Source organism: Perognathus longimembris, chromosome 27 (assembly GCF_023159225.1).
Source record: "Perognathus longimembris pacificus isolate PPM17 chromosome 27, ASM2315922v1, whole genome shotgun sequence".
NCBI lineage: Eukaryota > Metazoa > Chordata > Mammalia > Rodentia > Heteromyidae > Perognathus > Perognathus longimembris.
The window spans coordinates 6725542-6739865 of record NC_063187.1 but is presented as its reverse complement, the minus strand read 5'-3'; the positions used below and the strand labels follow the sequence as shown (position 1 = coordinate 6739865).

At 41.2% G+C, this 14324-nt stretch overlaps 1 protein-coding gene across 1 annotated transcript; it reads left to right on the top strand.

Moving 5' to 3' along the window:
- Positions 1–298: 298 nt before the first annotated feature.
- On the top strand, positions 299–6437 carry LOC125342813 (vomeronasal type-2 receptor 116-like; the record flags this gene model as incomplete). Its single annotated transcript, XM_048335119.1, has 5 exons — positions 299–568; positions 1739–2539; positions 3373–3606; positions 4467–4619; positions 5523–6437. Coding segments are annotated over 5 exons (2373 nt in total), but the record flags the coding sequence as incomplete, so codon positions are not given.
- Positions 6438–14324: the final 7887 nt, after the last annotated feature.

The following is a 14324-nucleotide window of genomic DNA, read 5'->3' as shown; positions in this document are numbered from 1 at the left end:
CTATTCCATCTGTAGTGTGCAAGAGGTTTCCACTGTGGTGCATGAAGAAGCAGAGAACAAATAAACACTTATTCTTGGCATAAGTAACTTTCTGAATCTCATTCAGTACAAGTTACCTGCATATCCTTATGTGGTCTTATATGCAAGCATTAGACACTATATACACATTCCTTCTCCATTATGGGTAATGTTTTAACATATTCTTTAGCAGAAAAGCAAGGATTCAGTCCATCAAAATATTGTTTCAACTACTCTGAAATTTCTATGCTAATTACACAGGCTTACCTTCAAGAACTATCAGTTTGTTTTGGCCTTGACTTTTGCTATGGAAGAGATCAACAAAACTCCTGCTCTTTTACATAACTTGACTCTGGGATTTGATATCTGTAATGTTCAAGATGGATTGCCAACAGTATTCAAAAATCCCTTCATTTGCTTTTTTGGGAACAACACGGTTCCTAACTACTCATGTATAGGTGGCAGCAAGCCTATAGGAGCACTTACAGGACCATCAGGAGTATCATCTGCCCAGATAGGCCCATTGCTGGACCTCTACAGGTTTCCACAGGTGAGATTGGGAGGAGTGTCTAATTTGGTGCCATTTCAGGTGTTCAGAAGAGAATGAGAATTAGTGACTGCATTCATGATTCTATCACATTTTGTGATATCACAGAATAAGTATTCAGGAATATGGCTATCTATGCTCCCATAGTTTGGAAAAGGATTAAAAATTTAAAGCATAAAAAGGCACTATTTGGAGTTTTAAAGATTATCACTTTTTTAAATTCAGGAAATGGAAAATGACTTTAAAGTGTAAATTTATGCTGAGCTGGGTGTTGGTGTCTCACACTTGTAAACCTAGCTACTTACGAAACATATATCTAATTACCTGCAAAAACCAGAAAGTAACGTGTGGTTCAAGTCTGGAGGAAAAATCCAAGAAAGTGCATGGGGTCTGACAGTAAATATCCCGGTGCATTCATACAGACACAAACACACACACACACACACAGACACACACACACACACAACTTCCCACTAGAAAGTGAAAGACACTGTGTTGAAACGAGTAAGACAGGCTCTGGAACACAAACGAGCCAATTTTTTTCTCATATATAAGTATTAAATCTAACATATGAATATGAAATATGATATAAGGATAGAACACATATCATTTATATATTTTATAAATATATATGATTAACTTATAAAGTAGGTTAAACATAAATGTGAAATTCCATACTCCAATCTCTCTAATCAAATAACAAACAATATGCAAATGAACACCAGAAAAATTTGGCATATATTGCCTGAAGGGTGCGGGTGTTAAGGAAATGTGCAAAGGAACAAATGAATAGGAAATAAACGGGTGGGAAAATGCAACGTACTATTCAAGATACATATGGGAAAATGGAGCTAGGAATATATGGGTGGGATTGTAATAGAAAAGAGGATTTATTGGAAGTAGTTACAAAGATAGACATTTAATAACAAATTGACATGTTGTACACATATCACAATTTTAAATTTTATTTCAGTAAGTAAAAGATAATCCTTTCACATAGTTTGACAGGTTATTTATTTATTTATTTTACAGTTGAAGGAATTTATTTCTTTTTTTCAAATTTTTATTATCAAACTGATATACTTGACAGATTATTTAATATACATCATAGCTGGTATTGCGATGGATAGAAATCTTCTCATTCATGGAGCATCCAATTTTCATTCCCTTTAGCTCGCCATTGGGCCTTTTGATCAGGCCCTGAATGACCACAGGAAGTTCCCTGGTCTCTATCAGATGGCCTCCAAGGACACGTCCATAGCCACTGCCATGGTCTCCTTACTGGTTTACTTCGGATGGAACTGGGTGGGACTGTTAACCTTTCTAGATGAGAATAGCTTGTGGATTCTTCCTCTACTGAAAGAAGAGATGGACAAGAACAGGGTTTGTGTGGCCTTCGAGCTAGCACTCCCAAAATATGGCCTATCATTAGAAAGCATAGCACTGTATAACCAGATTAACAAATCTTCAGCAAATGTCCTCATCATATACGGTGGTAAGGAAGACACACTAGATTTCATGGAGTTTATTGAGCAGTATTTAATAAAAGGTAAAGTTTGTATCCTGAACTCACAGTGGGAGTCCCCCATGAGGAGGAGATCTTTAATGCGAGGTTCATTCCATGTCCATCTTGCTTTTTCACACCATCACCCAGATGTTTCTGGATTCACAGATTTTGTCAAGACAGTGAACCCTTCCAAATACCCAGAAGACTTTTTCCTTGCTCGGCTGTGGTTTCTCTCTTTCAATTGCTCAGTTTCTGAGTCTGACTGTGTCACATGGCAGAACTGTCCTTGTGATGCCTCCTTGGATTGGTTGCCTGGGCCCATTTTTGACATAACTATGTCTGGAGAAAGTTACAATATATACAATGCTGTGTATGCTGTGGCCCAGGCTCTCCATGGGATGCTACTACATCAAACAGAAGTACAGACAATAGAAAACAGGAAAGAGACAGTGCCTTCCCCTGCACAGGTAAGGTCTTCTATTTCAAATGGCATGCACAATTAGCCCAGTCAATTCCTAGAGGACTTTGTTACCACATGAAATTAAATATTTTAGTTGTGTTCCCCAAACTAAAGACATTAAATTTCTATAAATGTCTGTGAGGTTTTCTAGCTGTATGCGTCTGTGCTCTTATAGAGAACAGGCCATTACCAAGAAAGGAATCAATTCCATGCTTCTATTCTTTCTTCTAGTAACTAATAACTTCCACATGCACATGGGTAATGTTGTGAAATAGTATAATCACCTTTTCCCTATGAGTTTCTACAGATAACCTGCTGAGCACAAGTATTTCTATTTTTCATAAGTAATCTAGATTCATTCTGCTTTAGGTATTAAAACTTGAACAAGCTCTAGCTATAATTGTTGACACCTATAGAATTAGTTGTTGTGGAAAACTCTAGCCACCAGAGAATGGCTGCATTTATGCTTATGTAAAAGAAATAGTATTCTCTTGAAAAGAGGCCTTCTAGCACTTTGCTGTGTGACCAGCTTTCAGGAAAATTATTCTTATTTCTCCAAAGATTTTCTTCTGGAGTGCTTTGTCAAGTGTCTCTGCTTTTCTTGAATTCTGAATCAGAGATGAAAGACACTCAAGAGCTTTTCTATTTCTTTTCTTTTTTTCTTTTTTTTTTGTAATCACGTAAGAGCCTTTATTGGAAGCTCAACCCTGGGCTCACGCTCGTCACTGATGCAGCGGGTCTGAATCTAGTGTCCCAACCCTCTGAGGAGCTATTCTTAATTCAGCTTTTATTTCTAACCACTGGGATATAGTTCAATTTACGATAATGTATCTCTTGCAGCTGCACCCTTTTCTAAAGAACACCCAATTTCAGAATCCTGCTGGAGACCAGGTGATTTTAGAAAACAAAAGAAAATTGGAGGCAGAGTATGACATTGTGAACACTTGGAATATTCCACAAGGTCTTGATCTTAAGGTGAAAATAGGACAGTTTTCTCCATTTGCTCTACATGATCATCAACTATCTTTATCTGAAGATTTGGTAGAGTGGGCCATGGAAACTACAGAGGTGAGTGTTATTTAATTGTAATTATTTTAAGAGCATATAAGCAAGTCAAATGTATACGTGATTGAATGCCAGCACTGACTCCTGTAATAGAAGCTATTCAGTTCTGAATGTCATGGTTTGAATTCAGGGTCAGCAGGAATACCTGTGAGACTCTTATCTTCATTTAACCACCACAAAAGAGGTCCTGGGTGCTGGCTGATGCTTCTAATCCTCTCTACTTGGAAGGTTGACATCCTCAGATCTCAGATTACAGCTCATTTTCCAGCCCCACGAGGCCAAAAAAAAAATCTGTGAGAATCTATGTCATTACAATACCTCAAAACTAAGCCAGAGCTGTAGATCAAGCAGCCAATCATTTATCTTGAAAACAAAATAGCTCAAGGACATTTCTGGGACACTGAGTTCAAGCTCTATGATCAGCACCCTCCAAGAAAAACTCACTTTGTTTCTAAATGTGAATTTTGAATATTGTCATAATATACAAATTACCTGTTTCTTAGTAGGGTTCTAAAACCAACGAAGTACCAAAGAAATTGCTTTATGTACTTGAAAGGCTTATTTTGTTCCCTTTTCTGGTGATTTTATTTAATGATTAGTTGCGCTGCTACTTAGATCTCTTTCATGAGAGGAATCATTGAATGAGGTAGCACATAAAGCTATTGTGGTGACAGGATGTGGAATCCATAGCATCATTCAATTATTGTGTATTGGTATGTTATAGTATGGAATTTAAACGACTTTGATTCCTTATTGTAGTATATCAATACACATAAATTCTGTCAGTGAATTAGTCGTTCAAATAAGGAAACCTTGGGAATATTAGGAAAAGCCTAAACAGATTCTGACACATATCTTATGTTCCTCAGCCTGTTCTCTCTGTCTGCAGTGAGAGTTGTGGTCCTGGATTCAGGAAATCCCTTCAGGAGGGAAAGGCTGCCTGTTGCTTTGATTGTACCCCTTGCACAGAGAATGAGATGGCTAATGGGACAGGTAAGTTCACAGCAGAGGGAGAAATACAGGTTCTCTCCTAGTGCCCCACAAACCATGAAAAGGACTACGAATCTTATGTATTAGAATTGCAGTCAAAGTCTTCCTTCATTCACTTAGTAGTTGAATTACAACAAGGCATGATACTGCTTCTTGAAAAGAAAAAATCATGATCTCTGAATTGTATATAGGATTAACTTTTTCTAGTAAAATGTATGTATGTTTATTTAAATACTGAGTAATGTTTGCATATTTTCTATCATATAGAATACAAAATCCTGTGAATAATGTCTCCATATTTTGCAAATATTTTTTGCAAATTTTATTTTGCAAATTTTTTTACATTATACCATAAACACAGATCTTTATTTCCTAGTTGTCCAGAACTGTTATCAAAGCAGACAAAATGCTCTTGTTTGGTTCAACTCTTCTGCATGGCCTGACTGTATAGCTTCAAAGAATAATTATAATCTCTGTTCTCTAGTGCTTTACAGGTGAGTAGGAAAAGCAAATATCACAATTACAAGGAAGGACGACAATGCTCCTATCTATATGAACAGAGACAAAAAAAATTCAACATCTTTTTGTCTTCATTTTAAATAAGGATATTGAGTTGTGTCCAAAATGGCTGAAAAATATTATGGAAGAATGAAGAGATCTCTAAAATTATGGTTAGGGTATTAGGAATGGTAGAGAAGAAAAGGAATTATTTTCATTGCAAAGTAATAGTTCCAACTAGAATTTAGACCCAAGTGTAGGAACATAATGAAATTATAAAAATAATACAAAATACGTCTAGTAATACTTGGTCATATGAATTTGATGCTAGTAATTATCAATATGTCAGATTATTTTTCTAGGTAGGGGTATCCTAATTTCATTTTAAGCACTTGAAAGGAATTAATGGCCTTTTGTCTTGCTCACCAGACATGGAGCAGTGTGTGAAGTGTCCAGATCACCAGTATGCCAACACACAGAGAAACCAGTGCCTCCTAAGAGCTGCAAGCTTCCTGGCTTATGGGGAGCCCTTGGGCATGGCCTTGGCCTGCGTGGCTCTTGGTTTATCGACACTCACAGCAGCTGTTCTTGGGGTCTTTGTGAAACATCACAACACCCCCATTGTCAAGGCGAATAACCAGGCTCTCAGCTACATCCTGCTCCTCTCCCTCATCTTCTGTTTCCTCTGTTCCTTGCTCTTTATTGGTCGTCCCAACACAGTCACCTGCATTCTACAGCAAACCACATTTGGAGTTGTATTCACTGTCGCTGTTTCTGCCGTTTTGGCCAAAACTGTAACTGTGGTTCTGGCCTTCAAGGTCACTTCTCCAGGGAGAAGGATGAGGTGGCTGCTGGTGTCAGGGGCTCCTAACTTCATCATTCCCATCTGCACCCTGATCCAGGTGACTCTCTGTGGGATCTGGCTGGGAACCTCTCCTCCTTTTATTGACACAGACACACACTCTGAACATGGGCACCTCATCATCCTGTGTAACAAGGGCTCCCTCACGGCCTTCTACTCTGTCTTGGGATACCTGGGCTCCCTCGCCCTGGCCAGTTTCACTGTGGCTTTCCTGGCCAGAAATCTACCTGACACCTTCAATGAAGCCAAGTTCCTGACCTTCAGCATGCTGGTGTTCTGCTGTGTGTGGCTCACCTTCCTGCCTGTCTACCACAGTGCCAAGGGCAAGGTCATGGTGGCTGTGGAGGTCTTCTCCATCTTGGCCTCCAGTGCAGGGCTTCTGGGCTGCATCTTTGTCCCCAAGTGCTACATCATTTTGATAAGGCCTGATATAAATTTTGTGCATGGCTTTAGGGACAGAAAATGCTCTGGGCAAATTAAGCCCTCCTAAGAAGAAACTTGCATATCTTTCCAAGCGGGTCTCTTTTGTCATTAGATACTAATTTACATAGTTGAAATCATTTCAATAAATAAGCTGCTTTTACTCATTTTTCTAGTAATGGAAAAGTCAGAAGTTGTAGCTAGGGACAGGTCAATTTGAATTTCATTTCATGTATTTTTGTACTTTCCTTTTTCTAAGCACTTTATTCCAGTTTTCTGAGGTTTAGAGATATTTGAAGAAAAACAGAGTATATCAGCCTTTGGCACACTGTCACTCATCAAGTCCTTGATGATCAGGTGGCCAACTGAGATTTGAGGACCATGGATCAAAGCCAGCCCCAGCAGGAAAAGTCTCTGAGAATCCATTTCCAATAAACCCCCACCAAAATTCTGGAAGTGGAGCTGTGTGTCAATGTTAGAACACTAGCCTTAAGCATTATTGCTTAATGATAAGGCACAGGCCTTGTGTTCCAGCGCCAGGACAAGCACACACACACACACACAAATTCACACACACACACAAACACAGACAGACACACACACACACAGAATACCAGGACTTGTGGTGTGGCAGAGAGGAAAGAGGTCAAGGGTAATCAGGGTAAATGAATGGACAGAGGGAAGGTGGCCAAATGCATTCCTAATATTCAATGCCTAAATGTGGAAATGAAACAAGCACACATGAGAGGGTAGGTTGGGAGTGATGGGGGAGATAGATGGAAGTGGTGTCATGGATCAAGGCACCTTGCACTCACAAGATGACAAAGTGAATTGCAGCCTTTTTCTAGGGCTGTATGTGTGTGTGTGTGCCAGTTCTGAGGCTGGCACTCTGGGCCTGAGTGATGTCCCTGAGCTTCTCTTGGTGAAGCCTAGGTCTGTACCACTTGAGCAATAGCACCACTTCCAGCTTTTTTGAGTAGAACATTTCTGCCTGTGCTGGTTTTGAACTTGATCTTTGATGTTAGCTTCTGAGTAGCTAGTAAGACAACTGTGAGCTACTCGTGCCCAGTATTTTTTTAATTTAGTATGGCATGATTCCCCTCCCTCCCAAGACCCCCACCTTTGGCTGTCTCTGGTCAGCTGCGTGTTTTGAGATTGCCTTCCTTATGAGCCTGATTCATGTGACAAAGCCCTGAACCAGAAGCAACTGTGCCACACCCCTCTGTACCTTATCCCTCCTCAGCAACATAGATTTGGGGCACCAAAAAGCCATCTGTTAAATCGACTGGACTACACTTGATACATATAGAAAATACAAGGAGCAGAGATCCTTTCTCAGGTCATTAGGACTCAACTGGGAAATTTTGGCATTTAGTGTTGTGTTGGGGACCTTCCTGAGATCATTCAACCTCCTTTATCTCTGGTCCTGGGGACAAAAATGAAGCTGAAGTTAGTGTTGGGTGTTCTGGGGAAATTTGTTCTGCAATATGATAGGACCTGCTTGGTCCATAATCTCTCTCTCTCAAATCTGCACCGAGAACCCTGCTTCTGCCTTGGTTTTATTTTCTAGATGCACTTTCACAATGTTTTTCCTTTCCATAACTCCTTTCCCATCCCTTTCAACTTGAATCAGGGTTTCATCATGATTTTTCCTTTTTAGCATGATAGTCTAAAATTTGCTCCACCTTAAATTTGGCCCAGCTTAATTAGGGTGAACCACCAGTCAGGGTTTTATCAGGAAATCCAAAAGTACCATGATAACCGGGAACAGATATTTATTGCAAAGATTTGCATAATATGCAAGGAGGCTGGAGATGAGTGCACATCTCTATGGAAAGGCTGTAGAGCCACAGTGAAGGACCAGAGTAACTCCATATTGAACTATGATCCCATTCTGTACCTGACTGACCTTACTGTAAGCCCAACCCCCACCCCCTCGTTTCCCAGTAAAGGCCATAAAATGCCCTGCGACAGAGAGTTCACAGAGAAACCATAAACACCCATAATATTGACCGCCAGAGAAGAAAAACAAGTGTTGTTGTTTTTTTTTTTTTTTTTTGCTATTTGCCAGTCCTAGGCCTTGAACTCAGGTCATGAGCACTGTCCCTTGCTTATTTCTGCTCAAGGCTAGCACTCTGTCACTTGAGCCACAGCGCCACCTCTGGCCGTTTTCTATATATGTGGTAGTGGGGAATCGAACCCAGGGCTTCATGTATATGAGGCAAGCATTCTTGCCACTAGGCCACATTCCCAGCCAGAAAAACAAGTTTTGAATTAAAGACCCATGCACCCTAACATCTCTGAACCAATGAACATTGAAAACCTACACACAACCCCACTCCCAACTCTCTAACGCAATGGTGCCCTGAAATGATACCATCTACTCGTGGTTACTTTTCCATTTTATTTATTTGTTTCATGAATACAGTACATGACACACAGGAATCGACTCTCTCACAACCTTGAGGTTTGCTTGCAACCATTCAGATAAAGAAGGTCAAGTTCCAGTTCTTTCCATGCTCAATTCACTCGAGATTCCTGATGGTGTGTGCACAGGACACATGTACCCCCAAATAAGCTCAGAGTCTCCTGGGGTTCCAGAGTTCTGGTTGAATGGAGTAGCTCAGGATCAGAGGCCCTGCCTTTCTTACCCACACTGAATTTGCAGTAGGCGTATCTCAAAGAACACACTTCTGTCACGGCTTTCATTTTTGATGCTGAGAAGGGACTCCAGGCGAGAGATGGCTGACTACACAGGCAGATCATAATGGCTAATGAGGCTCTCCTCCGTGGCCAGCCAAGATCCCTAAGGCTCCAGGCGATAGAATCGGTACTTCCTCTTCTCAGCAAAATACTCCATAGCAATGTGGACCTTGTGGGTTGGCGTCATTTCTCTCAATGACAGGGCCAACTCAGCCACAACTTCTTGGATTCTCTCAGGGTCAGTATCCCCTGGGTCGCCATAGTCTGGGATTTCGTAGCTCTCCAGAGGGGCAGGATAGAACCCCCTTTTCATGTGGCCCATTCTGGCTGAGAGGCTCTGGAGCTCCTGCAGGGCGGCCAAGGAGATATGGTTGCCATAGAAACTGATGACGTGGAGCGCGGTAGGGAGGCAGAGAGCTGGGCATCAGTCAGGTCACAGAGGTCCAGGGCCAGGGTCTCCAGGGTGCGGGCCAGGAACCCCAACAGGTCGCTGAGGTCCTCAGGCCTGAGGCCCTCCAGGCATGACTCTGGAGTTCCCACACCATCAGTTCCTGGACAGAATCCAGCCTCAGCATGTGCAGAAGTTTCTGGAGTTCAGAGAATGAGTCAGACAGAATCTGCAGTTTCCTCGAGCCCAGCTGGACTTGTCCTTTCCTCTCATGGCCAACGGGAGCAGGAGGGCTTGGATTCCTACCCTTCTTCTTTAACCCTTCCAGACATACCCATGCTACTCTACTGCCCTGGGGCTGGAAGAATCGCAGCCCAGCCCCAGCCCAGCCCTATAGCATCCACACAGCCTACGGAACATTCTATCTTGGTGTGTTCTTTTTCTCCTGCCTTGTTCCTTCATTTCTGCCTTCTATCTTTTTTCCTTTCTTTTCTTTCCTTTTGTTTCTTCCTTCGTTTCATCCTTCAGTCATTCTTTCCTGCCTTTTCTTACTATTTTTTCATTGTTTTCCTTTCTTTCTTCCTGACTTGTCTGCGAGCCTCCAAGCTTTCCTGCTTCCTTCCTTACTTCCCTCCTTTCCCTGCTTGTTTCATTCTTTCCTCCCATTCTTCCTTCTTTCTTGTCAGCCTTCCTTACTTTCCCCGTTCCCTCCTGGCACTCTTCGTCCCTCACTCCCTGCCTCTTCCTATCCTCCTTTGTCTCTTTGCCCTGTTCGTACTCTTTCTTTTTCTGAGTTTCTTTCTCTTTTCTTCCTTCCTTCCTCCATTCCCTCCCTCTTTCCCTCTTTCCTCTTTCCTTCCATCTTTCCTTCCTTCCTTCCTTGTTTCCTTACTTCCTTGTTTCTTTCCTTCCTTCGTTCCTTCGTTCCTTCGTTCCTTCCTTCGTTCCTTCCTTCCTTCCTTCCTTCCTTCCTTCCTTGTTTCCTTGTTTCCTTCCTTCCTTGTTTCTTTCCTTCCTTCCATCATTCCATCATTCCATTGCTGCTTTCTACTTCTTTCTTTTGGTGTACCTCGGTAGACGTGAATTCAATATACCTGTAAGATATCTGAAGGGCGAATGAATATTTTTCAGCATTCTCGTGCCACTTTGATCAAATTTTGATGTCTCAGAAAACTTCAAACAGCCAAAACTCATAACCAAGGCCAAACGTGGATAGCTCGAAAGTTGTAGAAAAGCTGGGGCAGGGTGGGGGGTGGGTGGGTGCAGAATTTCAAAATCAAGTGCCAGAGACATCCCATGAGAGCAACAGAACTCTTTCTGCTCCTCAGCCATAGTGCCCAGAGTGATGGAGGGACTTCCTGCAGAACTAAGCTCAGGAGAAAGGCAGCTGGAGGTCAGGCAAGCTCTTATCTCCACTAGAGACACGAGTCTCATGGACTTTCCTGCCTGGGCTACCTTTGAATCCCGGTCCTCACATCTCATTTGCAGGTGTGTAGACAAAGTTAGTTTTATCAGTTTGAGTACATCGTATAGTTTTTTTCTATACTGGGACTGCACAGAATAAAGTTATTCTGTACCTTCTGATAGCCTTCGACAAACTCGTGATTATTTCTTTTCTATTAAGGCAAGTATATCAAGACATAAATAAAATGTGTATTTGTTGACATTTCCATGATGTTGGGATGCAGCTGTCATCCTGATTCATACACAGCCAGGTTCCAATGGCTCACCCGTGAAATCCTTGCACACTAACATCTCTGAACGAATGAACATTGAAAACCTACACACAAGCCCACGTCCCACTATCTCCCGCTATGGTACCCTGATATGATACTTTCTACTCATGTTCACTTTTCCTCTTTTATTTTCGTTTGATGCATACAGTAATTACAATTAGTAATCTATTAGTGCACAACCTAGCAGTTTTGTTGCAACCATTCAGAAAAACGAGGTCATGTCCCAGTTCTTTCCAGGCTCAATTCACTCCAGATTCTTGATGGTGTGTGCACAGGACACATGGACCCCCCAAAAGAGCTCTGGATCTCCTGGGGTTTCAGAGCTACAATTGAATGCAATAGATGAATTTACAGTATGCATATCTCGAAGAACACACTTCTGTCTCGTCTTGCTTCTTCATTCCTTTCTTCCATCGTTTCATCCTTTTCTTTCCTTACCTTTCTTCCTTCATGCCGACTTTTATTCCTTCCTTCCTTTTGTTAGTGGTTATTCCTTTGTTTTCCTTCCTTTCTTCCCTACCTGTCTGCCATCCTTCAAGCTTCCCTTCTTTCCTTCCTTACTTCATTCCCTTCCTAGGTTCTTTCTTTCCTCCCATTCTTACTTCTGTCTTGTCTGCCTTCCTTCCTTTCTCCATTCCCACCTTGATTTCTTCCTCCCTCCCTCCCTGCCTCCTCCCATACTCTTTGTTTCTCTCGAACTTTCTCTATTTTTCTTTCTTTCTCATTTCTCTATTTCTTTCTTCCTGTTTTCCATCCATTCTTCTTTCTGCCCTTTCTTGATTCTTTCCTTGACTCCTGTCTTCATTCCTTTCTTTGGTATGGTTAGGGCTGACCTGAAAACTGGAGTAACTAAATATAAGTTTTAGTGTTAACATTATGACAGCTTCTAAACTCTGGTGATGACTCCATGATAGAGGGCTTCACCTCCACACGTGAGACTAGTTTCTTATAGTTTGACTTTTAAACACGTAGGAAGCAATTGTTCACTTCTATGCCTGGGTAGCAACCATGGAAATGGACAGTAAAAATGATCATAGTCATAGACTATAGAAATAATCATAATAGTAATAGAAATACCATGGTAACTGTTGGGTTGGTTTACGTATGATTGAGTACTGGATTGTGTTAGCCTGCTCAAGCTTGCTTAGTGGTAATAGGAAAACATGGACACAATTGTTAAAATAAAGTTGGTAATAGGTCAGCCTGAAGGCAATATTCTGTTTCTGTAAATGGCTTGCTTAACCCATTTGTGACTTGCTCTACCCCTTGCACTAACCCCCTGCATCAGTGCTACGTGATCACCTGTTGTCAATTCCTGATATGAAGGCCAGTTCCAATATGAAAGCCAAAATAGATAAATGAAAGTTTAGATAGCCATGAGAAATAGGACAAGACTTGCTTGCTAAATGCTATCCAATCAAGTATCTGCTAAGTTGGAAATACCCTGCCCCTGTTGCAATCACAATAAAAACCCTGCCTATCTGAGGGTCGGGGCTCTCAATCCAGATCTGCTGTGTTGGTGACAGTTGGGAGTGCAGGCTTGAGCTTGCAATAAAGACTCTCATGAGTTTGCATCTGTATAGGCTTGTTGATCGTCCTTTTCTTTTGAAAAATTTATTTAAGAATAAAATTTGGTTGACAAGGGGTTGTGCAAAATGGGTACATTTACATAATAGGGCAGTGTGTACATTTCTTGTGATATCTTAAACCTTTGTTTTTCTTTCCCTTCCCTAGTTCATGTAGACATATATACAATACACAGTGTACCAAAAACATATGTAGCCACATGGAATACGCCAAAGGAAATTCACCTAGAACTTTAAATATAACGTCAACAATAGATTTTGCTTATCCATGTCTTATATGGCCATACATACATAGCTTTTGAGCTATTGTGATCCACTGAGAGGTCTATTGTTGACCTTTATATGTTGAGTAGTTGTTTGGTTTTAGTTATGTAATGTAAGTCCGCTGACTCAAACCTGTTGGAAATACCCTTTGACAAGAAGTTTTTTGTTTCGCAGACCTGGTCTCTATTGACCCCACCTCCCTTCGCCTTAACAGTCATAGATCAAGGAGATCATGCCCCTTTGTTTTTTGTGTTTTAGGCTTGTCTCGCTCAACATTACTTGTTCAAGTTCTGACTATTTTGCTGCGAAAACCAGTATTTCATCGTTTCTAATCGCTATGTGTATAGGTACCACATTTTTTGGATCCATTTTCCTCTATGGAGGGTCATCTGGGTTTTGTCCATAATCTGGCTATTATGCATTGTTCAGCGATAAACATGGAAGTGCAAATGTCTTTTTGATATCCTGAGACATGTTCTTCAGGATAGATGCCTAGGAGTGGTATGGCTGGGTCACAGGGTAGGTCCATGTTGAGCTTTTTGAGGACCCTTCATACTGTTCTCCAAAGTGGTTGTACTAATTTTCACTCCCACCAACAATGGAGAAGGGTTCCTCTTTCCCCACATTCCCTCCAGCATTTGTTGTTGCCTGAGTTCAGAGTATAAGCCATTCTAACTGGAGTGAGGTGGTATCTCAGGGTTGTTTTTATTTGCATTTCCTTTACTACCAGGGACAGAACTTCCTTAACAAAGACCCAGAAAGGCTACAAATCAAAGAAAGGTTGGACAAATGTGAATACATCAAACTGCAGAGCTTCTGCAGGGCAAAGGACATATTTTGCAAAATAAACAGAAAGCCCAAAGATTGGGAAAAGATCTTTACCGGCCGTACAATGGACAAAGGCCCCATATCTAAAATATATGCAGAACTAAAAAAAAGTACATTCCTCCAAAACAAAACCACAAAGAACCAATAATCCCCTCATCAAGTGGGCTAACGACTTACAAAGAGACTTCTCTTTTGAGGAAATGAGAATGGCCAAGAGACATATGAAAAAGTGCTCTACATCACTGCCCATAAAAGAAATGCAAATCAAAACAACATTGGGATTCCATCTCATCCCAGTAAGAATGTCCTATATCAAGAAAACTAACAATAACAATTGTTGGAAGGGATGTGGTCAAAAGGGATCCCTACTTCATTGTTGATGCGAATGTAAACTGGTTCAGCCACTCTGGAAAACGGTATGGAGATTCCTCAGAAGGCTATGCATAGAACCC